At 47.5% G+C, this 24734-nt stretch overlaps 9 protein-coding genes across 10 annotated transcripts; 5 read left to right on the top strand and 4 right to left on the bottom strand.

Moving 5' to 3' along the window:
- Nucleotides 1–170: 170 nt before the first annotated feature.
- On the top strand, nt 171–4617 carry FOXG_04142 (uncharacterized protein). The gene is made up of 11 exons (XM_018382037.1): nt 171–332; nt 382–449; nt 502–722; nt 773–807; nt 855–940; nt 989–1147; nt 1195–1310; nt 1363–1480; nt 1533–2471; nt 2521–3261; nt 3313–4617. The coding sequence occupies exons 1-11, from the start codon at nt 292–294 to the stop codon at nt 4518–4520; spliced, it is 3732 nt and encodes a 1243-aa protein (XP_018238672.1). The 5' UTR covers nt 171–291; the 3' UTR covers nt 4521–4617.
- FOXG_18750 (uncharacterized protein) lies at nt 3318–5162 on the bottom strand. The gene is made up of 2 exons (XM_018398885.1): nt 4824–5162; nt 3318–4773 (listed from the first exon to the last, which is right to left on the bottom strand). The coding sequence occupies exons 1-2, from the start codon at nt 5072–5074 to the stop codon at nt 4617–4619; spliced, it is 408 nt and encodes a 135-aa protein (XP_018238671.1). The 5' UTR covers nt 5075–5162; the 3' UTR covers nt 3318–4616.
- Nucleotides 5163–6109: 947 nt separating this feature from the next.
- Nucleotides 6110–7387, top strand: FOXG_04141 (uncharacterized protein; the record flags this gene model as incomplete). Its single annotated transcript, XM_018382036.1, has 5 exons — nt 6110–6283; nt 6336–6372; nt 6419–6486; nt 6533–6909; nt 6958–7387. 5 exons carry the CDS (start codon nt 6110–6112, stop codon nt 7295–7297), a joined length of 996 nt encoding a protein of 331 aa, XP_018238670.1. The 3' UTR covers nt 7298–7387.
- A 206-nt stretch (nt 7388–7593) lies between these two features.
- Nucleotides 7594–9091, top strand: FOXG_04140 (uncharacterized protein). Its single transcript, XM_018382035.1, has one exon. It carries the CDS (start codon nt 7641–7643, stop codon nt 8709–8711), a length of 1071 nt encoding a protein of 356 aa, XP_018238669.1. The 5' UTR covers nt 7594–7640; the 3' UTR covers nt 8712–9091.
- Nucleotides 9092–10797: 1706 nt separating this feature from the next.
- On the top strand, nt 10798–11249 carry FOXG_18749 (uncharacterized protein; the record flags this gene model as incomplete). The annotated part of the gene is made up of 2 exons (XM_018398884.1): nt 10798–10858; nt 10912–11249. 2 exons carry the CDS (start codon nt 10798–10800, stop codon nt 11247–11249), a joined length of 399 nt encoding a protein of 132 aa, XP_018238668.1.
- Nucleotides 11250–11637: 388 nt separating this feature from the next.
- Nucleotides 11638–14651, bottom strand: FOXG_04139 (uncharacterized protein). Its single transcript, XM_018382034.1, has 2 exons — nt 14616–14651; nt 11638–14561 (listed from the first exon to the last, which is right to left on the bottom strand). Exon 2 carries the CDS (start codon nt 14246–14248, stop codon nt 11780–11782), a length of 2469 nt encoding a protein of 822 aa, XP_018238667.1. The 5' UTR covers nt 14249–14561; nt 14616–14651; the 3' UTR covers nt 11638–11779.
- Nucleotides 14652–14904: 253 nt separating this feature from the next.
- Nucleotides 14905–20162, top strand: FOXG_04138 (uncharacterized protein). 2 transcript variants are annotated; one of them, XM_018382032.1, is made up of 3 exons: nt 14905–15037; nt 15097–19005; nt 19057–20162. In XM_018382032.1, exons 1-3 carry the CDS (start codon nt 14956–14958, stop codon nt 19935–19937), a joined length of 4872 nt encoding a protein of 1623 aa, XP_018238665.1. In that variant the 5' UTR covers nt 14905–14955; the 3' UTR covers nt 19938–20162. The 2 variants fall into 2 exon arrangements, with proteins under 2 accessions (XP_018238665.1, XP_018238666.1); XM_018382033.1 differs by having other exon boundaries at nt 14905–19005.
- Nucleotides 20163–21674: 1512 nt separating this feature from the next.
- Nucleotides 21675–22055, bottom strand: FOXG_04137 (uncharacterized protein; the record flags this gene model as incomplete). Its single annotated transcript, XM_018382031.1, has 1 exon — nt 21675–22055. One exon carries the CDS (start codon nt 22053–22055, stop codon nt 21675–21677), a length of 381 nt encoding a protein of 126 aa, XP_018238664.1.
- A 1278-nt stretch (nt 22056–23333) lies between these two features.
- Nucleotides 23334–23889, bottom strand: FOXG_04136 (uncharacterized protein; the record flags this gene model as incomplete). Its single annotated transcript, XM_018382030.1, has 3 exons — nt 23334–23372; nt 23423–23825; nt 23885–23889. The coding sequence occupies 3 exons, from the start codon at nt 23887–23889 to the stop codon at nt 23334–23336; spliced, it is 447 nt and encodes a 148-aa protein (XP_018238663.1).
- Between the last annotated feature and the right edge of the window lie 845 nt (nt 23890–24734).

The raw sequence follows: 24734 nt of genomic DNA, 5'->3' as shown, positions 1-24734 counted from the left end.
CTGTTGCTGGGCTTACTGTCTTATGTCGAGCATACACGCTCTGTGAGACCTTCGACAATCATCAACGTCTATCTCTTTTCACATCTCAAAACGATGCGCTATACCCAGAACGCTATGGTTTCTCGATGGTGCGAAGCAGTTGCGAGGCGGTCACGGCAGCTTCTGTGCTAGCTCTCATTCGTGTTCTTAAGGAGGGAAAAGAGGCCATATTAGAGTCAGTACCGCGATCTATCACCCGAGACGACGAGCGGTATACTGGGCCGCAGTGTCTTTTGGTGGATCAACCCTCTGATGAAATTAGGATTCTCCAACTTTTTGACTGAGCATGATCTGTATGTTGTTTTGACTGTCTACATCCTGACCCAATTAATGCGATAACAGGTATGCCATTGAAAACAGTCTGTTGGGAAAGAGATTGTTCGCGCAGGTGGAGAAGTCATGGCGTGCGGGTGAGTTCACAACACATTCCTGCAGAATATGCGAAGCTGACAGACAGTCTAGCGAATCAAATTAAGAGTAACGCTCTCTTTTGGTCCACCATCTGGTCTTCTAGGACAGTCTTTCTTCTCGGAATGTTATCCCGTATTTGCTTGATGGCCTTTAAATACGCACAGCCTTTTCTGATTCAGAGAACCATTGGCTTTGCGAGTAACTTGGATGAAGATAAAGCCATTGGATGGGGTCTCACGGGTGCCTGGTGTTGTGTCTTCATCGGACTGGCGGTTTGTATCTCGCCCGTGTTTCTTGTGGTATCCAGGCTAACATTCTCAAGATCGCTAACGCATTCTATTGGCATATGACTTATCAGTGAGATCAAAGATCCGCCGGTTGAGAAGCCGAGGCTAATTATCTAGATTTGTCACAGCAGTCAGGGGTAGCCTGATCAGCCTGATTTATGACAAGACCCTCGATCTCAGCATTACGGCTTTTGACGAATCAAGTAAGAAAATGGGACTCTTAGGCAATGGGAAAACCTAACGTATTGCAGTTGCTGTAACACTGATGTCTGCCGACACCGAAAACATCTGCATGAACTTCGCAAGCATACATGAGATGTGGGCCTCACCTATTGAGTGCGGAGTGGCTTTATATCTTCTATACAGACAGCTGGGCATGGCATTTCTGGCACCTATGGTTGTGGCAATAGGTTTGCGTTCCCTGGTGCTAACAAGTTCACTTTTAACACGGGATTAGTCTCGACCACTGGCATCTTGATGATAGCTAAGTATATCGCAAACGCACAGAAGCGGTGGGTTCGTGGTATTCAGACGCGCATTGATGTTACTGCCTCGATGCTAGGCTCAATGAAAGTAAGTGCCCATTTCAAAGACGCTCGGGTTGAGTCACTGATCAAGATTACAGGAGGTGAAAATGCTCGGGCTCACGGATGTTCTCAATAACCTGGTCCAAAGTTTACGTGTCAGAGAATTGGACCTGTCCAAGAAGTTCCGTAAACTGATGTGCTGGCGAGTCCTTTTCCGTAGGTCTACGAATGACTTTAGATACGCCAAACCGCTAACTTCAACGTCTAGAAAATAGCATGGAAGCCATAGCCCCACTCGCTACGTTCGCAACTTATGTTGTGATATCGCAAGAGACAGGCAACCCCTTGAGTACGGCTTCGGCATATACTTCGCTTTCGCTTATCTATCTTTTGTCGAACCCTATGTCCACACTCATACGAACCATTCCTGGAATGAAGGCATCGCTGGCATGCTTTGATCGGATGCAGGGCTTTCTGCTATCTGATAGCTGCAAGGATCACCGCTTACCTCTCAGTGTCCGCGATAGCAGAGCCCAACAAGAAATCCGGAATTTCGGGCCGCGTGCTTTTTCTCAGGACAGAGCCTCGATTGAGCTACTCGATCGCTCCAACGAACCATCAGTGGTAATTGGCCAGCCTCTCATGATCGTCTCAGACGCCAGCTTCGGATGGTCAAAGACTGAAGCACCAGTTCTCAGCAACATATCCTTTCCCATCCGTAAATCCCACTTCACCTTTGTGATTGGGAGTGTAGGATCTGGTAAAAGCACTCTCATGAAGGCCTTGCTGGGCGAGTTACAACCGTATAAGGGATTTGTCTACACTGACGCTCGACGCATCGCATTTGTTGACCAGAAGCCATGGATTCAGAACTTGACGATTCGACAGAACATCCTTGGTATATCCACGTATCACAAAGATTGGTATGATAGAGTTGTTCATGCATGTGGACTTGAGCAGGACATTGCTGAGATGCCTGACAAGGACGCCACGAAAGCGGGCAGCGGCGGTGTTTCTCTCAGCGGTGGCCAGAACCAGAGACTTGCACTTGCAAGGGCCATTCACTCAAAGGCGGGAGTGCTTATTCTCGACGATGTCTTTTCGGGACAAGATGCTTCGACAGAGGAGCATATTTACCGGATGCTCTTCTCAGAAACAGGGTTGCTAAAAGAGCTTGGCACGACTGTTGTCTGTGTAACCAACGCCAGTGAGTTTAGCTGTCATGGGTCGGAGTGGAGAGTACTGATATCCCATAGTTCATCGGCTTGCATACGCAGACCACGTTGTTGCTCTGAGCGAACATGGCACAGTCCAGCATCAAGGGACATTTGAGCAACTCAAGAACGACACTGATTACTTCAGTGGTTTGCATCTTCGGCAGAACGGGGCTGCCAAGGAGGACGGCGAGTCCTCGACAGCCAATAAAGAATCAACTTCGGCACCTCAAGGACCAGAAGAAGAGACTGAATCTGCTAACCGAGCACTGGGAGAACTTGCTACCTATGGTTACTATTTCAATACGGTACCCAAGTGGCATGTCCTGTTGCTCGTGGCGCTCACAGTCTTATTCGGCGCCGCCCACAAGATGACTGAGCTATTGCTAAGTTTCTGGACTGGTCATTCTGTTATCACTCAACAAAGCGTCAACAACTTCTACCTTGGACTCTACTCGATGCTAGCTGGACTTGCGATAATTGGCATTATGGGTGCGGCTGTGCATTACCTTGTTATCATGGTGCCCTTGAGCAGCGAAGTCCTGCATGCCCGACTACTTCGAACAGTGATGAATGCTCCGTTGTCATTCTTCTCAAGGATGGATGTTGGCGTTACAACAAACCGTTTCAGCCGCGATATGTCTGTCATAGACACAGAGCTTCCGTTTGCATTGATTGACCTGGCCATTGATACCAGCGTCACCATCATGGCTGTTATACTGATGTGTGTGTTCTCTGGATACTTTGTGGCGACGCTGCCCCCTCTGGCTTTCTTCTGCTGGCGTAAGATTCGCTCTTGACACCCTTTTTAACTTTCACTGACAGTTCCGCTAGTGCTTCAGAGATTTTACCTTCGGACTTCTCGCCAGATCCGAATCCTTGAGCTACAAGCAAACTCACCCCTGTTCACACAATTCCTTGACACCCTTCAAGGATTGTCCAGCGTTAGATCCTTCGGCTGGGTCAAGCAGTTCAAGGAACAACACTTTCAGTTCCTCGACGCATCTCAGCGTCCATATTATCTCCTCTTCAGTATTCAGCGCTGGCTAGCTGTTATCCTTGATCTTGCAGTTGCAGCGCTGGCTACAATCTTGATGGTTCTCATCGTCAAGCTTCGAGACAACTTCGAGCCGAAGTTTGTGGCAATGGCCCTCCTCAATGTGACATCCTTTTCGCAATATCTCACACAACTCATCAAGAACTATACGCAATTAGAGACCTCACTGGGTGCTGTTAGCCGTACTAAGGAGTTCTGCTCCACAACTGACAGCGAGAATCTTCTAGGTGAGGTGGTTACTCCGCCCGAGAGCTGGCCTTCTCATGGCCACGTGCAGATCGAAAACTTGACGGCTGCATACACCACTTCGGGTGAGCCAGTACTGCACGAAGTCAGTCTGGAAATCAGTGCAGGATTCAAGGTCGGCGTCGTTGGCCGGAGTGGGAGTGGCAAAAGCTCCTTGATGGCCTGTCTTCTCCGGATGTTGGAGGTTGACTCGAAGTCTAGCATCAAGTTCGACGGCATTGACATCACTACGCTTCCGCGACAAACTGTACGGGCCTCTGTGGCAGTCGTTCCTCAGCATCCGTTCTTCATGAAGAAGACTACTGTTCGCGACAATCTGGTTCCTCGTGGTGAGCAGCCTGAAGAGAGGATTCTCGCCGTTCTCAAGCGCCTAAGGATGAAAGACGCCGTAGAGAAGCTCGGAGGCTTGGACAGCATTCTCGACGTCGAGCGACTATCACAAGGTCAACGCCAGCTTCTTTGCCTTGCCAGAGCGATACTCGCTAACAAGAAGATTATTTTTCTTGACGAGGCGAGTAGCAACGTCGATGCCAAGTCGGAGCAATTGATCCGACAGGTGGTCCAAGAGGAGTTCGTGGGATGCACGGTTATCGCTATTGCACATCGACTGGGTGCTGTTGTTGACTTTGATCGAGTTGCTGTGATGGGAGGAGGAAGGGTTATCGAGTGGGATAACCCAAGGGAGCTACTGAAGAAGGAGAGCGAGTTCAAGAGGCTATGGGATTTGAGCTCCGGATAAAAGAGCAATGGTATCAACTATAGAGCTATTGGCAAGGCTGAAACACAACTGTCTATGGTCTCAATAAATCATCTATTTTCGATATAGCGACATCAATTACCAAACGTGAATCTCGGTCCCAGAGCTGAAGTGCCAAGTCACCAGTCTCCGGTTACATCTGCAACAGTAGTGCTCAGTATTCTTCCACTGATTCCCAATGTAAGCAAGAGGGCCTCCAACGATCGTGCACGCAAACATCAATGCAGCCATGGCACTTATGAGTCAGCTTCCATCAACATATCCTGTTTCAGGGTTTGTACTCACTGCGTACCACCACAAATCTTGCGTTCAACTCGGGTCAGAGAGAGTTCTCGACAGGCAGGGCATATGACAGCTCGAGGCCATTGTTTCAGCTTTCTTAGAGGAACGACGTTGGATTGAGAGATAGTGTTGAATGCTGTGATCTCGGTCTGTTGCTGAGACTCAAGCGGGGAGAAGAGTTCGATTTTATTGTGGTCATCTGACGGATCATCCTTGAACAAGGTATGGAATTTTTGCTTTGTGGTAGTTGCCATGCTGATGGATAGTTATCTCAAGACTGATGTTTATAAGTATGATATAGACCGTTGCGAAAGTCCATGATATATACATTGTACTTCAAAATGGCAAGTCAGTTCTCATCCAATGATGACCCCTGTAATTGCGGATGCCTGGAGTGTCACACTGCCCAGTGCTCGTATTTCGCATTGTGAAAGCGTAGCCAATAAGACGACACTTGATTTCAAGCCACCGACACCATTTTGGGAGGAGCTGAAACAAAAGTCTAACTGGCCGGGCAATTATTCCACCGCTTCGGTCTGGAATTTAGTATCAGTGGCTGTGTTTTATCAGTGGGTGTAGAGTGACGAATTGTGAATTCGCAACGTCGCACGACCAGGGCAGATCTCTTACATTGGATGTCAGTCCTTGAACGCATTCAGCTAGAATACCGGATGCCAAGACCCTGCATAGCTTTTACAGATAGAAGATCGTTTGTTCTAGATGCATTGGTAATCGTAGGATGCATGGATCCTACTGCAAACGTTTGTGCTCGGACATAAGGGTTGAAGATCTTGAGCCTCATCTGTCACTTTTCCTCGCCAACCTGACGTTTGACAGCATGAATGAAATATCAACGTTGGTGGTTATGGGTTGATATGGAATGGATTTACATTTAACGTTGCGGTTAATGCCACGCGGCGAATCCAACACGCTGGTTCGCTCTGCCCAAGCCGTATTTCGACAGCGTCGACGTACGAAGTCTTGGCTGTCGACAAGATCAACGACCTGATACCCCATTTAGCTATATTATCCGATTCGAGGAGGCTTTGTTCCTGGATCTTCGGTAGATCTTGATCAAGACCGGGAATTAGCCATCGTGTAAGTGGCTTACATTCCAGCTGTCACTGTCCGATTCAGGTCCCTTGGAAAGCAAGACGCCAAAAGAGGGAGTGGCTTTCTTGGAGTAGAAAAGCCCTCAATTACAAGTCAAATATTAATAACCTCTCCAGGCATCACGGCAACGTTCTCAGAATGATTAATCACCGGTTCTTCCAGCTCCCTCATACAGTATGGCTATCACCGAACAAGAAGCTGCCAAGTCGTCTCATACCCATCTTGTCATGGTAATATTGGTGGTCTGTTTCGCCTTTTGCGTATCAATTCTGTTCGTTGCCCTTAGATTCTGGTGTCGTTGTATCATTGGCCTTTCGTATTGGGATGATGCTGCTGCTGTGATGGCATTGGTAAGCCAACAGATGCTTCCATATGGAGCCATCCTAACATTTGTAATTTCAGTTGTGTATAATAGGAATGGGATCGTGTATACTTACACGTAAGTCATTACCAATATTTGGAAAGCTTGAGCTCAAGATTTACAGTTGTACCACTCGGCTTGAACGACCCTACTGGCACGCTGCCAGAGGACAAGATCACGCCATTTTACAAGGTTCGATTACGTCTCTATCTTTCGGAGGTCCAGCTAACAGCACAAGTGCACGTATATCGCCGCCTTCTTCTACAAAGAAGGACTATTCTGGGCAAAAATGACATTTCTTCTCCTCTACTACAAGATCGTAACGCTGTCCTACTGGCGATCTGCATACCTCGGGGCTATAATGGTGGTCGTACTCTGGAATATCTGTCAAATTCTGATATTCTTTCTTCAATGCGCCCCCCTCGAAGCCGTCTGGAATCGTGATCTTAGGATGAAGTGCGTTACGAATCGGCTAGAGCTTGCTTATGTTTGTGCTGGAATCAACATCTTGGCCGATCTCGTGGTAGCTATCTTGCCACTACCCGTTATTTGGAAGCTCAACCTCCGTCGATCTCAGAAAATCGCTCTCTCAACTGTCTTTGGACTCGGATGCTTGTCAGTATACCTCGAATAACATATCTCGTTTGCTGACCTTTGGTGAAGTTCAATCGCGCTTGCTATTGTGAGGATAAAATGGGTGGAAAGGTGGTCGCTTACTACATGGGACATCGTCAGGCCACAGCTTTGGGCTTTGGCAGAGGTTACTTCAGCACTGGTCTGCGCGTGTATCCCAACATTCAAACCGCTCCTCTCGAAAATTAATGGTATAATTGTTGGTCGAAAGAGGAATGCTACAGAGTTTGTTCTCGAGGGACACAGGAGTGATGTTGAGTTCAATGCGGGAAGCATCAAACATAGTGAGGGCTTCAGTGAGAAGCCTAGGCATGACAGGGTTTATGGAAGCGAGACCTCAGCGGCAGTTGAGCAGCATCCATGGCTGTAAGACAGAGCTCCGCGAGGGTCGGAAGCTGAGTTGATTAAACTAATACGCCAAGGCAACCGCTTTTGGAGTTGGTTAATGAGGGGAGTTTTGAAATGGTTAACATACAGTAATGGTAATAGTAATTAAAATATTTACATTTTAACCTTGAAGCGGTCTTTGGCTCAAAGTCTCGCTGAACTGCACGAGCCCTGAACAGCCACGGCGCTAGCAAGTCGCAAGGCATTTTCAAACCCCCCAGCTCAGCCCAACGAGGCATTCAGCGCCTTGAAAACCCCCATACACAAAATCATTTACGTCTTTCACATTCACCCAATCTGATACCTTTCTTTTCCGCCATCGCATCATGAGTTCTTTATGCAACTATTCCCACCCAGAACTACAAATTACAGATGGCCTCATCCGTCAAGATACGGGGCGGCTTTTCCCCTATAACCCCGAGTTTTATAACAACGCGACAGGCCTATACGGCCCTGGTACCATCTATTGTTGGTACATGCTTCTCGTGTCTGTTCTCGCCAGCTGGGCCTTTTGCCTAGCGGACGAGGATGAACCCAAGAAGCCAGGCCTTTCAAGCGATCTTCTGGGAGCACTGGCGTACCCTGTATTTGCCGCCACGGACTTGGTTGTGCAGTCGATGCGGATGCTAGGCATGGACAAACGCGCACTGGCTATCTTTTGTTTGCGAAATCCAGAGGTTAATCTTGACCTGTTTGGTCCCTTCAATACCACCCAGCTCGATCTGAACCATATTCCGCCTGACACGGTGAAACTGGGCCAGCGTGTCATTGATATTACCGGGCCGCTTACTATATGCTATTCCGCAACACCATTTCTTCTTGTTCTTATCATTGGGTTCATGATTGATACCGACTATGCACGGAATTGGAAGCCTAAGCCGTCGGCACGCTGGGTGGTAAACATAGCTTATGGCTACATCACACTGATGCTCACAATATTTCACTTCAGTCTCGGTGACATAGGAACCAGTTTCTTTATCGCCCTCTATGAGGCAATGCTACCGGTGATGCTAACTATCATCTACCTCTTCACCGCGTTCATCGGCCTGGCATTCCTTACTGGCACCATCATGCTGGTATGGTCCATGATTGAACAGAACCACAAAGATGCAGTTGAAGCTTTAAAAGTTCTGGGAGGCTGTATCTTTTTCGGCGGTATGCTGGTTGTGCCCTCAATGTTGATGATTCACCGAGACCGCAGTACTACGATACCTGATTTGGCAATCAGGGTCATTGAAAGGGACCAGTTGGCGACTCTGATTGTCGGTGCTGTCACGTTGACCTTTACGATCGTGGATGTTTTTAGGAACTTTTATCGGGAGAGACATCGGACAGACGCAGCAGATGAGGAGATTCAAATGCTACCAGCTGCTGAAGCAACCACTGTGCATAGCTGAAAGGCTATATACTTCATTTATCTCGTTGGCATCAGTATAGATGGAAACATAACAGAAAGCAATTGCTAGCGCATCAAATACTTCAGAGTTTATTCTCGAGGGATACAGGAGTCGGGTTAGAGTTACACAAGGTCTCAAGTGAAGGCGTTAACTGGGCGCAGCCAAACTTGAAGACAGACGCCGCCGTTAGCATGGCAAAACCAGTGGTATATGATGCATGTACTTATGCTGAAGGTTCTGTGGCATCCCTAATTGTTGGATGTACGCTGGAGAAATCAATATCTCGGCAATTGGGGAGGTAGCGTGTGATATGGATGTTTCGCCATTGATTACTTAATCTTCTGTAGTAACTTTTAAGTTAAAGGAAAATGAAAGACAATGATAAAACATATTACAAAAAATGTTCAAGTTAAGACTTATGGTATTGCCTGAGATCGAAGTCCAACGTATCAGTCCTACCCGACTCCAAAATGAAGTACTTCCCACTTGAGATAGTATCCAGTTGTAGTTGTTCTTATAGTGATACGAGTGTCATCCACTATTATTATATCACGAAACTGGCAGAAACAGTTTAGCCTATGCTCGCGATTGAGAGGTTGATTATAACATGAGAATAGCAACCGAAGTAATCCCTCAGTGTTTGAAGCAAATATTTCACATGCCGGTTCGATGTGGGCCAGAATATGCAGCTTGCCGCGGACAGACACAGCTTCCGGGACGCTTCAAACAACGACAACAGAACTGATTGGGTCTCATAAGCAAGTTACCAAGTTAATCTTATGAACATTGTTACAACGCCTATGTGACGCGTTGACAGTCGTGCCTGGACAAATGGCATTTCCTTCGACCTTGCTACCGCGTACTCCGCTCTCAACCGCCAAGAGAAAACTCCCCTTTGGGCTTTTGAATTCTAGGAAATACTCAGTTACGAGCATACGATAGGAAAGGACACGAATGCCCAGAGATCATGGGCAAGTGTCTCTCGCCCGGAGCGGCACGATAATCTGCCCAAGCGTCTTTACCCTGCCAATACCCCTGATAATGAGCAACCAAGCGTGTACAGCCACCCAAACTCCATGCTCAAGCCAAACAACGCAGCACGAAACACTAGTAAGTCACCAATCTGAACTGTCAGATTTCAAACACTAACCAACCTTGTCCCTGCACAGCTCCCCACGCTAAGGCAACTACCTCAACAAAACAGTCTCCCCGCAAGAGACACCCACACCATGGCAGCCGGGAGACCAGATAGATGAAGAGGAATCTCAAGGATGTTCGGGAGCGTCTTCGCCATGCTCGTGCTCGGTACGAAGCAGCCAAGGATGAAGTCGCGTCTTGTGAAAAGGAGATTTCTAACTTTCCCAAAAGAATGAATAGCCGACGCGGTCTAGCAGGGGTCCAAGGGCAGAAGGAATCCCAGACTGGAATACATGAGGGTGTCTAAAGCAGGACAACAGAGATGGCATAGGATTAGCATTATTGGTGGTCTAAGTGTATAGACTCTGCTCTGTTTTATCCACAGCCCAGCTAGCTACCATTTCTCTACTGTCATAATCTGTTGAACTTTTTCTCATCAGCGCCTGATATTTTCTGGGTCCTCACATAGTGGTGCCTTGATTTCAAGTGGCATTTCGTCTCTTGGCTTAGATGTCGAAACAATCTCTCGAATTGATGTGCTGTCTCATTGGGCTTTGCGCCTCGTCGTCAAAGCCTGCCAATACATCAACAAACATTTGGCATTCCACCTTTAGCGTTATCCTCACCGTAAATGCTGCATTGAATGAGAAACAAAGGGCGCCTATTCATATTGCTTAGCATGCAGATTAAATGGTTGCACGAGCAGCTCGGACCATAAGCAGCAGTCTGTTGCATGTACATGTTGCCAAGATTAAAGAATGACGACGACTCACGAGGAGCATGTTCCTTTGACTTATAAGACTTGATAAGTTCCCTTTTCTTGAACTAAACTCTTCAACTGCTTTCTTCTGCTCCATGGGCTACGCTGGCTCGCAACTCTAGTCTATTGGAGTTATTGCCTCGCTAACCTTTCCTAACCCCAATCTCGATGCGCATAATCACTGGCACGATGTCATCCGAGGTTATCAGAGCGACTCTTGCGCAATGGAATTTCTCTATAGCTTCACAAGGTAAGTCGGTTGTTCAATGTCTAGTGCCTTAACAATACTAACCAGGATATCAGGTCTTCGCCGTCGTGAATCGGTTGTGTCTCCTCTAGATCAACACCTTCCCAGGGTCTCAAGCAAACCATCTCTTCGAAGGGAGTCCTCATCTCAACCGATGGAGACTGATGATCCAGCAGACGATTACTTCCCGCGCTTCAATTCTTCCATAGTGAACTCATTCTTGAGATCTGGTACACATTGGCCGTCTCCTATGTCTACAAATAAAGATGAAGAGACTCTCAACGTCACTCGTGAAACAATTCCAGGTCATAATCTTCTTCCTTTTCCGGACATTCAGGCTGCATCTGATCTAGAAATTCTCAACTTCTACGTTGAAGAGCCGGACACAGCCTAACTCGAAGTCAGGTTTCCCAATATGCAACCCATCATACTGAGAGAGGAGAACGTACAGAAGATCAACGAGCCAGCTGTCATTGATTTCTGGCGGCTCTCTGGAAGTCGAGAGTATGCTACTGGCATAGGAAAGCGTCACGTATTTTGTGTTCTAGGCTATCGCGTTTTCTACCTTCCGAACGGTGGTGAACGAGAGGAATATTTGGATTCATTGGGACTGGATACAGCGCTTCTGAAGCCTCGTGGTTGAAGCCGACTTCGTCCGACGTGCTGCGCCTGAGATGGTCCGGACGTTCAACTCTGAGCGCCGGCTTTCTTGCTATAGAGGTTCCCTTGGAGAGATGTTCACCACCAAGACTGCACCGCGCTGTTCTGAGATGGCCAAGGGGGTGAGTTGTAATGGTTGTATACGCTGTGGAGGCGGATGCAAACGTGGCCATGTTTAACTAGTGGGTATCTATGTGTGGCATCATGTGGATGGTGCTAGATCGAATTCATGTGTTATTCTCCTTGAATAAATAACCTAGAAGTCTACCATAATCGCCCTAAAATCTCTTTCTTCTCAGTCGACTTGGTAGTCTCCCACAGCCCACCTCCAACAACACTAGTAACAGTGGTATCCTTCTCCCTATGCTCTTCACATACAGTCGGCGTCCTCTCGCCTTGACTCTCATGATAAAACCTTGAGACTTGAAAATTATGTTTCGATCCTCCACATGCCACCTTTACCTCACTAAGCTTCAGTTGCGGGAAACACCCATCGCACCAGTTATGCTCAGGATAATCAGACGATTTGTTAGCTGTTGCAAGTCGGATAATCTTGCGACATAGTTTGTTGGAGCAGCAAACTGTCGGGTCCATGGCTGGCCATTTTGATCTGAATGTGAACTTGCCAGACATAAGCATTTCCTTGTTTGTCAGAAGCCCCAGCTGACGACATGTCTTTTTGCATTCGTGCAAGGCGAAGAAGAACTTGAACCCTTCTTCACCAAGGTTCGTTTCGCCGAGTTTGAAGCGTTCAGGATCCTTGGTCTGGATTGCAGGATCAGTGAAGGAGTTTCCTACACCTTGAAGATCCGTGACGAGGAAATGGCCCCAGGAGCGCTCAAAGGTGAAATGTGAGAAGGCTTGCGCAATCTCGTTGAATGGATTACTGTCGTCTTCCAGAACATAAGCCCCGTTGCTGTTGTACTTGATGTACTCGCCATCAATGAACGGCTCCAGCGATAAATTGTCGTCTGATTTTGATCCGCGAGACATGTCCTGAAGACAAAGCGTAGTGATAAAATCGATAGGCTTCGAAGACTTGACAAGCCCGTTGAACTCTAGCGCAAATGCTTTGCAGAGTGCTTGCATTCGCATATCCTCAATTAGATTGGCTAGTCTGTGTTCCGGGTGTTTGAATGATTTGAGAACGAATTTGCTTGTGGTTGCAGCTGGGCGAGCATACGCTGCGACGCGCAGAGATCCTTCAGCAAAAGGCTTGGAACGTGCGTTGATATCGAGCTTGATAAGTCCAAGCTTGATGTTCTCGTCGTTGTCCAACATTGCATCCAGAGTATCAGCTCCATGGACACTCAAGTCTAAACAGAAGCCCTCCGTGGCTAGTTTCTTGTCTAGCCAGCCAGGAGTATTCCAGCGCGGTGGTGATGTCTCAAGAGCAACACCTTTGCTAGTCACACTTCTCGCAACGCTGCCATCTTCCAAGATAGCGGTCAACTCTGGGCGCCCAAACATGTGCGAGCCACCGCGGCTCCCGCCCCTCATTGCCAGAGTCAAGCGGTTTGCTGTACGCGATACTGAAGACGTGACCGTGCTGACAACTAAATGCTTGATGGCTGTGTATCCAGTTCCGAGCTGTAGTTCTTCGAAAAGAGGGCCAGTGCTCGTGGCTGTTCTCTTAGCCCGTGACTTGGCCAAGATGAGCGAGTCCTCAATCGCCATGTTGTACGAATTCTTTTCATGGAGCTTTACGTCCGCCCCCGAAAAACCACCGCCGTAGGACTTACCAAATTCAAGGGCCATCCGGTCGGTAGATGAGTTGATTCGGAGAAGAGCATAGTTGACCTTGAGTTTGACAAGGCGACTGAGAAGATTTCCATGTGTGAGACCATGGGGTTCACTGGCTGTTCTGTAGTAGTCATCATCACTCTCCTCGTAGTCATGTAGAGCATGTCCATGAGGAGGGGCATCGGCGATGTGGATCAGACATCTGGTCTGCTGCATCCATGAGGCATTGATAGCCTTCTGTATACCACCCAGAACATCCTCGGGGATGTCTCCACCACCAGATGCCTGAAGGCTGGCCAAGAAGTTGTACACCTCCGTGACAGATGTAGTGAAGTCGAGGAATTCTATGTTGGGCTCATCGCCATGGTCTTTGTATCCAACCACCGCGACACGCACATTTGACTCGTTTAAGAAAACCTCTTTGATCTCTTTGACGATGGATCGGATTTGATTCTTTGCTGTCTCGATGTAGCTATTCATAGAGTATGTTGTGTCAAGCAGGAAGAGGATATCAGTGGAACAGGAGCTTTTGAACAAGTCAGATTTGGAGTAAGCTGGAGCTGCAGCGTTGGCACGCGCAACTTCTGACTTGAGTGCTGATAGCCGACTCTTGCTGTAAGCAGCCGAGATAGTCGAGCTATCCTTGACTCTGCTTACTGACGATGGGCTTGGAACATTGTTATGGGTTCGATAGGAAGGTGGTACGCTTGGCCCAGAACCTGAAGCATCACGAACCAAAGAGGCGCGGAGCAATTCATCTGCTGCAGAGGAGCCTCTGGCTTTGGATATGCTTGAGCGAGTGACGCTTGCTGAGGATCGGGGCGTCTTGGCCTTCAACGTTGATGCTTCTTGGGCAGCAATGTCAGGCTTGCGTGTAAGAGATTGACGGAGAAGATCATCTGCAAGTCTGGCAATACTGTCTTTGGAGCTTCTAGTATTGGACTTGACGGATCGCTTGACCGAGGCAGATGGATCGCGTGAAGGGTCCATGGTGATTCAGACTGCTGCAGCATTCACTGAGCGGATGGCAAAGTATGGGTGAATGGTCTAACGGAGTAACAAAACTTGAGTGAGTCGCCATCGGTTTATGATCATATATGAGACGAGGTGGCCACCCGCCCGAGGCCTGGACACAGCTGTACATCCAGAGTTGGGGGCACCAACGAACCTGAAAAAAAGAGATGACTGCCTATATTTTCAAGCCATCTGCAAGCCCCCATGCATCCAGACATGGGGGCCAAAGCGACCATGGAGGCCGGAGCCTTATTTCATGAAAGCAGTCGTTCAGAACGACATTTTCAATCTAGCAGATTAGCCCACAAATAACAATGGAATTGGAAGAATATGTTAAGCATACTCGAGTCTTTAGCATTTGAATCATTCCCTGAAGGACGAGGTTTGTATGAACAATTACAAAGGAAGAACAATTGCCCACGAGAGCCTTATTTCACTGATGCTCTATGACTGACTGACACGTAGCCTACACAATGCTGCAGCTAAGGCGACTTATCACCTGGTGGCTGCAAAGCCCAGCGGCTAAGTCGAAAATCAGACGGGCTGTCTGCGTGCGGCTGAAGAGGGGTTCGATACTTAAACGATGCCTATTTTTGAAGCACCCCGGCGCCTCACTTTCAGGGCGATTGGCTCGTTTCGCGAGCTGAAAGACTCGTACCCCGGACTGGGACTCGGTGACAGAGATGGCCTTGGCTTTGGTAGCCGGGCTGATTGTAATTTTACTACTATCATTTCATTCTCATTTTCGAAATGCCATTCGTTTTGGTGCGTATCGACAGTACACTTGCCTACTCACCATCCCAGTGCTAATAGATATGTAATAGCTGGAGGATGGATAGTCAAAATGGTGTGTCTCTCGAGCCTTGTTGTTGGCTCAACCTTTTCTCCTAATCTCGATATCCTCTCTCGCTATGCCGGCCTCTCCCCTCCCTCCCCGCTCGAGACGCTCCAAACTCCATCGCCGATCGACTATGAAGCCTCAACAACCGTTGAACATCGCAGTGCTGCACGCGCATTGCTCGTGAGGGCACGTACAAGCGATGCAGGCTACCGTCCGCCAGATCAACAAAAGAGACATCTCTTGCGCGTACCGAGCCGAAGAAACTTAAAGCTGAATGAAGAAAGATGGACTTTTACAAAACATGAGGTTGGAAAGGCTTTGAATGAGCTTCTCTCAGCGGTTCCATTGCCCGATGTGCAGGTAGCGCATGCAGTGCTTGCTTCTGTGCACATTGACTCGGTGGATGAGCTGTGGGAGCACTTCAAAGACAGCAGGTTACAAAAGAGGCAATCCAGCATCTTTCGTCGCTCAACTTCTTCAAACAATGGATTGTCTAATTGGTTGAGCATTGTCACAGGCCAGGAAAACATACCGTACATCCATCTCCTGTGCCGGTATGGCGCAGGGCCGAATCTGTTGAATCAAGCCTTTGTGATTGCGCTCGCCAGACGCGACATTCCCTCAATGAAGCTTCTTCTAAGCTTTGGAGCATGCATCTTACCCATATGCAAAGATTATGTGCGACTATCTGTTACCAAGAATGACGTCGATGTTATAGGGCTTTTGCTTTCGGCTCCAAAGGGTATGAATGTCGAGGACTGGCAATACTCCCTGGAAGCAAACATTAAAGGGGCTCCCCGCGGGATATGCGAGACAAGAATTCTGCTTCAATGCATTCATCACCGACCAGATATCGCAACCGGGGAATATCTTCTCAAAGTCATCGATGCGAACAATGTTGCCGCTGTCGCTGTTCTTCTTTCCTACCTGACTACTCGAACCTCCATGATGCCTCCCATGTTTTCCGTTCAGAAATTCAGTGCTGCATCTTTCTTAAGCACTACAGGAAACGGAGTCGAGCATGATAATATTGCCGTACAAGCATGCGAGCGCATCTCGGGAAACCCCGATTACGAGACAAGATATACGCTCTATTGCCTCCTTGATGAAACAAATCTTCTAAGAGACGTGCCGGCCCTTCGGCAAGAGATGTCTTATAGCGTCATGGCCAAAAGGACCTCCATGATCAACCTCCTGATCAAAGCCGGAGTGCGTCCATCCATCGAGGAGGCTGTGTCTATGATGGACTTTTCCATTCTCGGAATAATGCTTGCCGCCATCAGAGGAAGAGACGACGTTCCAAACCTACTGTCACTTGTCCGGTGTGACACTTCAGAGGACGACATGCTTCGTTTTCTGAGTATGTTGGCTGCAAACGACTTACGATTTGGAGGACAACCACTGAATCAAAGGTTCATCGAAGCCATTTCCAAAAGGCATCATCGTGCTGTTGATGTATTCCAGATAATGGGTGCAACCATCACGTACAAGTCCATCCAAATGGCTCTCAGCTCTGCTGATGTCGAGATGCTAAGGATCCTACTGCAAGGGAATATCAGTGACGACGAGCTTTCTCCTGCTTTATCAGACGCAATGAAGATCACGGATCCAGCAATTCGACGCATAGCTGTCAAAATGCTCGCTGATAAAGGCATATGGAAAGAAGCTCTCCTTGAACAACTGTGTCTTATCATTCAATCTCCCGACCCCGATCTGGAGCTCCTCAAGGTTATACTCCGATATCAGTTACCACTGCCTGGAAAAGAGGGCAGACTAAATATTTTTCACCTCGCAATTCGCAAAGCATCTCTCCCAGTTATAGAGATTGTCTGTAAATCCTTTCCACACGCGGCACTAATATCAGAAGCCCTGCCTAAGGCTTTTTCGCGCATCGCAGAGAATGGTGGCAATCTCACATATGATATCATACATTTCCTTCTCAACAATGGCGCGAGAGGAATAGGTCTTGACAAGACACTCCTGGTAGCCGCTGGGTCCAAGAGCCCTCGTGCATTGGATATCATCCGTGTGTTGGTTAAGCATGGTGCAGATGCGAACTATAACCAGGGTAATGCTTACGCAGCTGCATTGTATGACTACACCAGGCTCGAGATTCTATGCAAAGCTTGTCCGGTGACGAAAGCTGCTGTTCAGGTACTTCTTCCCTCACTGCTTGAGACGAGTAGTGTCGATACACATACATTGGAGCTAGTGCTTCAATCAACAGCATCAAATGGATCAGGGATAGACTTTACAGAGGTCCCAAACTTACTGGAAGACCATCCAAACATGGCTGCTATTATTACTTGTCTCATGAAGCATGGCCTCGATATAAACCTTCAGCAGGGCATGATGATACGGTTTGCCGTGACGGAGAGCAACATCACCTTGTTGAAGACTTTGCTGTCCGCTAATACAACTACCACTTCTCTCAAGACTGGCTTCACAGCGACAAAGAAGGCAAAGCTTCGAGAAACAAGGCTCGAAATGATGAGACTCCTCCTCGATAAGGCTGGTAACGCGGAAATTGGTCAGTCTGAAGTACTATACGACGAAACACTGGAGGCTCTATCGAAGTCAGGAGATGACAGAGGCTTCAAGATCCTTCTTGCCCACAAGCCACTTGTTAGCACTAAATCTCTTGGTATTGCTGCTGCATTCTCTTCGAGATCCACGACAATTTTGGAGATGCTGCTTTCACTTCAACCAAGCGGGGAGTCCATCAGCACAGCTTGCATTGCGGCATTTAGATCGCCCAAGCTAAATCACGATCAGAAGGAATCTGTCCTAGGGCTATTACTAGACGCCAAGCCAGGGCTCAAAAAGAACGAAAATTCCAGCCTACTGCGTACCATGGTAGAACAACATGGAGACTCTACTGTAGTTCCGTTGATGCTCATTAAACGTGGTGTAGAAGTCACGGCGGCTCACCTTGAGGCGACTCTCACCACAAGCAGCAAAGAATTATTCACACTACTAGTTCGCGAAGTAGATCCAATCAGCGCTGTAAATGCGTGCTTTACTCAAGCAGTATCCTCAGCCATGGCGGTCGAGAGGCGTCTGTGGATTTACGAAGCCCTACTCAACACCGGAAGAGTTTCAACGACTGCTGCCTCGGCAGCACTCATCATATCACTTAACGAGGGGACTCCTGCCGTGGGGCTAGTAAAGCTGTTGCTCAAACATGGTGCTGATGTGAGATTGAAGGAATTCCTCCCTCTAAAATTGGCTTTCAAACTCAAATCAGCTGAGATAACCGATCTGCTCATCCAATCTATCAGGGACGATAATACCGCTGCTGCAGCGTTCGACTTGGTACGAACCTCCTCGGCGCTGAAGCCAGCGTTCAGAGTCAAGGTTTATACTAGTCTTCTTAAACACAAAATCACCGAGGACAAACTCACCCTAGCACTCATCGACACGTTGAAGAATGCCCCGGACATGGATACCATGAAACTGCTCCTTGAGCGAGGAGCTAGCCCGGGTGCAAACGGCGCCAAGTGTTTTGTCCTAGCTTGCAAAGCGGGAAATGAAGCCGCTCTCAGAGCCATGTGTCCATATGCGAATGTTGACGCCGTAACTCTAGCTCTAATTGAGCACTGCGCCAACGAAAAGGAGGTCCTCACGTGGCTGAAGTCTTGCATGTCTGCATTACGCAAAGCTCATCTCAAAGACTCGAATCTCCTGTACAAGGCTATGGCCAAGTTCCCTGACGGAGGGACTTTGGTAGAAAAGTTGCTGCACTACGGGGTGTCAGCGGGGACGATGAAATCGGCTTCTTTATGCAAACAGTGGAAACGTGAGCCGCTTACACCTTTGCTTTGGGGACTCATGTCGGACTTGAAGATATCAAACAGAACCCTACTAGCTCTGGTCGCCAAGGGAGATGATGGTAAGTACCCCTTGAGCTGCTTTTATCGATGTGATGGCTGACGGTGACAAGCAAATTTGTTGTACTCGACACCCAGTTCCCAGGTATCAGCGGCTTTCGCCTGTATGCTCGACCCCAAACGCAACCCCGTTCTTGAATCTCTCCTCAAATTACACGGCAAAGACATAAGAATGTGTGTTATTCCAGGACGTTCATTCTCATATCTAAGCCAGAAGCCCAAAACACCCGATCCCACCAAATTCATGACTCAAAACCTGCCTTTAAGCGATGCGGCCCTTTATCTAGGCAACCTAAAAGCCTACATCTCTCTCGGTGGCGGTAAAGATGTAAATAATGGGTCACTACACACAGCTGCTTTGCTCGCGCTACCAGAATTTGTCCGGTGGCTTCTACAATGGCACAGCGCAGATCTCGAACACGAGGCTTTTGGAATGATGATTCCTCTCGTAGTGGCGTGTCGCTCTGAGGCACGGCCGTGGTGTAGGGTTGCCAACGCTGAGGGTTCTTTTGAGAAGCGAAGGGTAAAGACAATGCAGCTGCTTGCCAGAAAAACGGATCTGTCTTGGCGCAATCGAAGAAAGACAGTGTTGCATTTCGCCATAGATGAAGGACCAGATGCGCTGCAAGCTATGCTGGAGGCTCTTGATGTGGCGCATGATACGCGACGTAATGAGCGGTATCTATATACGGACCGGGAAGGCATCGTATACTCCCTCAGCTACTACATCAGCAATCTCTGGGACCCCGATAACAGGGATACTAAGACCCCGAAAATGATCAAATTGCTGCGCGGCACTGGTAAGTTGAAGGATATTATGTACCGGCCTGAGGAACCGGGTCCTGGGGTTGAACAGCCGGTTGGATATTGTGGGATGCCGCCAGACTTGCAGAGAAAATGGGATGCATATACTGATTACGATTCTGTGTGGTAGAGCAGTCGAAGTTCGAATGATGTTAAATGGGGCGTAGTTTGCTCGAGTATTCCATTGAAAAGTTGCTACATGCTTTTTGTAAAGAACTTGATTATATAGACTTACAGAACTTGAGAGTAAAGAAGTAGATCTTGCTGTATGTATGTTAGATACAATATATAGTGGCTAGAATCTTCCTAGACTATTCATTCTACTATGAAAGGCTCAGAGACAACCAGAGAAAAGACTCAAGAAACCCCTTGTGGCTTATCCAACCAGTCTTCGCTTTTTGACGCCTTGTCTATATCTACAGTGGCCACTCCCAGCACACAACAGAGTCAGTCCTTTATTTACTGCGCAAATCCGGAATTTGAAGAAAAGGACTTGAAACATTTGTATCTCGTTCTAGATGAACACTCGCAGGTAGGAAAGGCTGTTCCGTCGAGCGATATATGGTACGATGGCTCCCCAGCTTCGACTCAATGCTGTACATTGACCCCAGCTATCGTGAGCTAGATTTGTTATGTGCAGTTGAAACTTGTGACTGAGAGATTATTAGTCACTACATAGAACTTAGTACCGACCTGGCACCTCGTAAGAGCATTTATATCCGGCAGGCCTCACAAGATTGACCTTATTGACGTCGATACGGCTGCCTCTATTATGTCCAGAACATCTACAACCTGCCACCATAGCGTTGTGTTGACGTGCCGAGTTCTTTTGCATTGGCACGTTATATACTACAACAGCAGGGGAAGGATCCTTGTGAACTATGGTGGAGACCCATCACTGATAGCGATCTGAGCAGAAGTGGTGTTTCGTTTAGACGTCAGTCGCCGGTTTTTAGCCCCCCAAAGAGCTCTTAAAATAATGCCGACATTTTCAAGATACAAAAACAGGATGGAAGCCAAAGATCAGACGTGGTGGCTTTCTTGAGCGACGGAGCCATCTTGAATGATATGTGTGAAATCGTTGAACGCATTCACGTTGGTAAGCATTTTGCAAGAACTTAAAAACTTGACTCAGGCCTCAGAGCTACTTCTAATCTCTGGATAAGACGCAGTTACCGTCAGGATTGCTAGACGGCGTCCGGAATTATCCAATATCAGTGACCTAAAGCGGCGCTTCGCGGCTTAGTCTTATTTAGTCGCCAAGAACCCGATCCAAGAAGTGAATTTATATTCAATCAATTGCCAAAGCTGTAGAAGACCCTGAATCCCGGAGGAAATCAAGCCATCGTCGCATTGAGCCCAAGCCCCTAGACCCCTGTCCTACCCAAGCATCTAACCCTTTCCCTTGCCTTCTGATCGTTTCAAATCAAGCCAGCACCCAAATCCAGAATGGACCAGTTTCCTAAGTAATAACAGTGCCCAATGAGAACATAAGATCTTTTCCTTTTTTCTTTCCCTTTTGTGTGTGTGTGTTTTTCGGTTTTTTCTCTGGAGAAAAGAAGGATCGAATATCATTGCTTGCATAGCTATGAGCTACATCAAGGATTGACTAAACTGGTGCGTGGTAGACCAACATCATTTATCTCTGAGCTAGAAGTATTGGTATCCTGAATCAAGTATGAAACCTCTGAGCTTAGATACCATCTACTTCCGGTTGACTTTTGCCATTGCTGTGATCGTTGACGTCCGGATCACCAAATGGATCGTGTTGAGAAGCGGTATAGGATTTGTGCCTCTGCTCTCATGTAACAGGTGCCCCTACGGGGTAAAAGGTACACGAGACTGGCTCACGCAAAATTCCACCGATCTATCGCCATTTCGAGCCTCGTGATTTCTTTTGTCTGAGAGTCTCTGCCTGGTTACGGGCCCAGATATCCTCCTTTGTTTCCGCGGGTCTTTGGTATTGTTCGTAGTGAACAGGCCGTGAGGGCCTGTTCACCCTGACAGGACTCGCGGCCATGTCATTCTGCACCTGCTGCCTGAGTTGTTCGAGGGAATTTCGGCTAGGCTCTGCGAAGCCTTTGGGGGACCAGCGGCCAGTGTTTGCGACGCCAGGAGCCATCTTAGGGGTAGAAGCCCTCATGGGCTGGGCCGCCATGTTTAGCATAGCAGACTTTCTATACTCAGAAGCCGTCTTACGCGCAAGACTCTTGGCCGCCTTTTTGTCCCTTGAGCTTCCGCAACACATTGTGATGAGTGCAATGTAATGCTGAGAATAGTTTGGATTGGTAGTTGAGATGGGCTTGACGAAGGGAGTTGAAAGATGATTTAGTGTTGGTATAATGATGTCTCTGTCTGTATGAGGAAGAGGGGATTGTTTGATGAAGAAAAAGGAGGGGAGTAACCAGGCAGGTTACTCTTCATTTATAGACATGTTTCAAGGCCATGTGTCTTCTCTTAAGTTAAATAGAAAAACCTAGATTTTGACTGATTTGCCCATATTCAGGAGTAGCAGATGGTGTCTCCCCTTGCTCTTCAAGGAGGGAAACTTAGAAGGATGATGAGAGCAATAAGAAAGTCGCATACCCATCACAAGTCAATTATAAGGTTACACTTCCGACAAATCATGCAGCTGCCCTCACCTCGCTATCGAATAAAAACACTGAACCCTATCCGAAAGGCAAGTCAACAAGAGTCGAGTTGATCACGATGGACGATTGTACGCAGTTATGGACGAATTGCTATTGAAATAATATTTGCTCTGTGATAGGGAATTAGGAAACATCTGATATCAAAAAAGTACCCGAAATCGCCAAAGACAGGCTGTCCTGATGGTGAGAGGCTGCCGATAGATTTAGATTCGTTGGCAAACCTTACCAGATCTCTCGACGAGACAGATCTAGACAACGAATCAAGAGCAACACCTTCCATTATTTTCCATGAACTTCCAGGGGAGCATAAACGTTTTATTGTAACCAATGGCTACCATGTTTGCTCTGGTCGCAGATATGAACATCGTATAGCACGCCATGACTTTCACTGGCCATTAAACCATCGCGGAGGAACACACTTTGGTGTGATCAAGAAATTTGTTTACGGCTCTACGTGCGTCTCACAAAGGTTAATGAAAGGTTACCCACTACCACTTGTCGATAAAAGAGCCAAATGCGATAGCCTTCCCTGGCAAGGGGAGGCAAGGAAACTTAGGGCCTGTTTTCTGAGTGATAAAAAGACTTAGGTAAGTTTAGTATATCTTAGCAAGCCTTTAGACCAGTTTATTTTGGCACTCTGATCTAAACGTCGGAGATTTTCTTGCTCTCTGAGGGGCTGGATATATCCACGGACTGAAGCACCAGTTTCTGTTACGGAAAAGGAATCAATTTATTTACCTACTTCCAAGAAGGCAGTAAAGAACTATCGCATTTTCGTTTTCTAGTCTTCTGTCCTAGTAAAGCAATATGATTCAAGCCCTCGTTACTGCCTTCACCAACCTCCACCTCACTCGCATGGCTTTCATTTCATTGGTTTATGCAAAAACGGTGTATTGGTAGGCGTGGGAACCAGCCTATTCAATGCAGAACTCCTGAATGGCTCTCTCCACCTATTCCTCCTGACATTATAAACGACCATCGGCCTCTGAACATCCACGATTTCAAGAGGCGGTTGCCGCTGTCGAAATCTTTCCATCTCTTCTGAAGTGATGGGCCTATCTGGAAGATCCCTTCCGTGAGGCCCAGCCAAGTCGTCACCCTCCGTTGCTGGAACAGGTGTTCTTGGTACAGCGTCAAGTGTATGGGGTGCTTGGGCAGATTCAGTAGACACTCCACCATCTGATGTATAGGACTCTGCTTCTACAACTTCATGTTCCAACAAAGCAATCTGTTCCTGCAACATGCTGTCGATTTCACGCATCTTTGACACGATGCTATCATTGGGTGGAAGGAGACTCATCACGTCAGCATGATTGGCGAGAGTGCTCTGCAGTTGACTGATGAGACAGATCTTTTGGTCTGTGTCACTTTAACGTAGTTAGCTCTGGCTCTGAACATTCTCGGAATTGACAGGGTTATGACTTACGACATCTTAAAAGTTCAAGGCCCTCAGCTCAGTCCTGTCGTCAAGGATCAACTCGTAAGAGATTGTGGATTGAGTTTGATAGTCAGTTTCTTGATGCGGGTTTTGAGATTATGGAAAGGATGAGATGCCCGTTCTCTGATATTTATATGTTTCTGGACTGTCTACTCAAGTGAATGAAAACGACATGTTACTACTAGACAGCGGGTGAATTATCCTTTGCCGTCTTGTCAAATGATGAAAGTCTCTCTTTCGCCATCGTAGTTCCTTTGATTCTGTCTATAGTTCTTTGAGCGACTATTCATAGTATGAGGTGCACTTGTAACCTGTGATGCCGCGGCTGCCTGTCAGGCTAGAATAGGATATGGCAAACATCTTAGTACCAGAGTTCAAGTTAGCAGTAACAAGTTCTGTAGAACAGCGGCCAACACAAAGAAACGGTCAAGAATGGAACGAAAAGAACTAGGCTAGGCAGCCTTTCTATTGTCTCTTCAAGAATTGGGTCCAACTTGTTATTCTTGGCAGTCCACCGAAGGAACAGCTCTCGTTTCGGAGAATATGGGTTGGCCAATCATGAAGCTGTGAATACGAAATTAGGCAATGGGGTTAGCCAGTCTGGCCAATCACGACTATTCATGACTTTGAGACCCTGTGTCGGGTCGTTCCAATGGATTCCTTTACCATCATAAGACTTGGTATACGAATCGCGTAATTAAGTAGCTTAAATCCGGGGCTGACAAACAGGTGTTGATCAAGATATCCATCGATCACATAAATACTCACATTCCCTCATCAATAGCTTCTCGTAACCCATAATTGAGACTAACACATCAAGCTCACCCTGCATCTACAT

This window comes from Fusarium oxysporum, chromosome 4 (assembly GCF_000149955.1).
Source record: "Fusarium oxysporum f. sp. lycopersici 4287 chromosome 4, whole genome shotgun sequence".
Classification (NCBI taxonomy): domain Eukaryota; kingdom Fungi; phylum Ascomycota; class Sordariomycetes; order Hypocreales; family Nectriaceae; genus Fusarium; species Fusarium oxysporum.
Note: the sequence above shows the minus strand (reverse complement) of the source record. Positions and strands in the feature narration are given on the sequence as shown.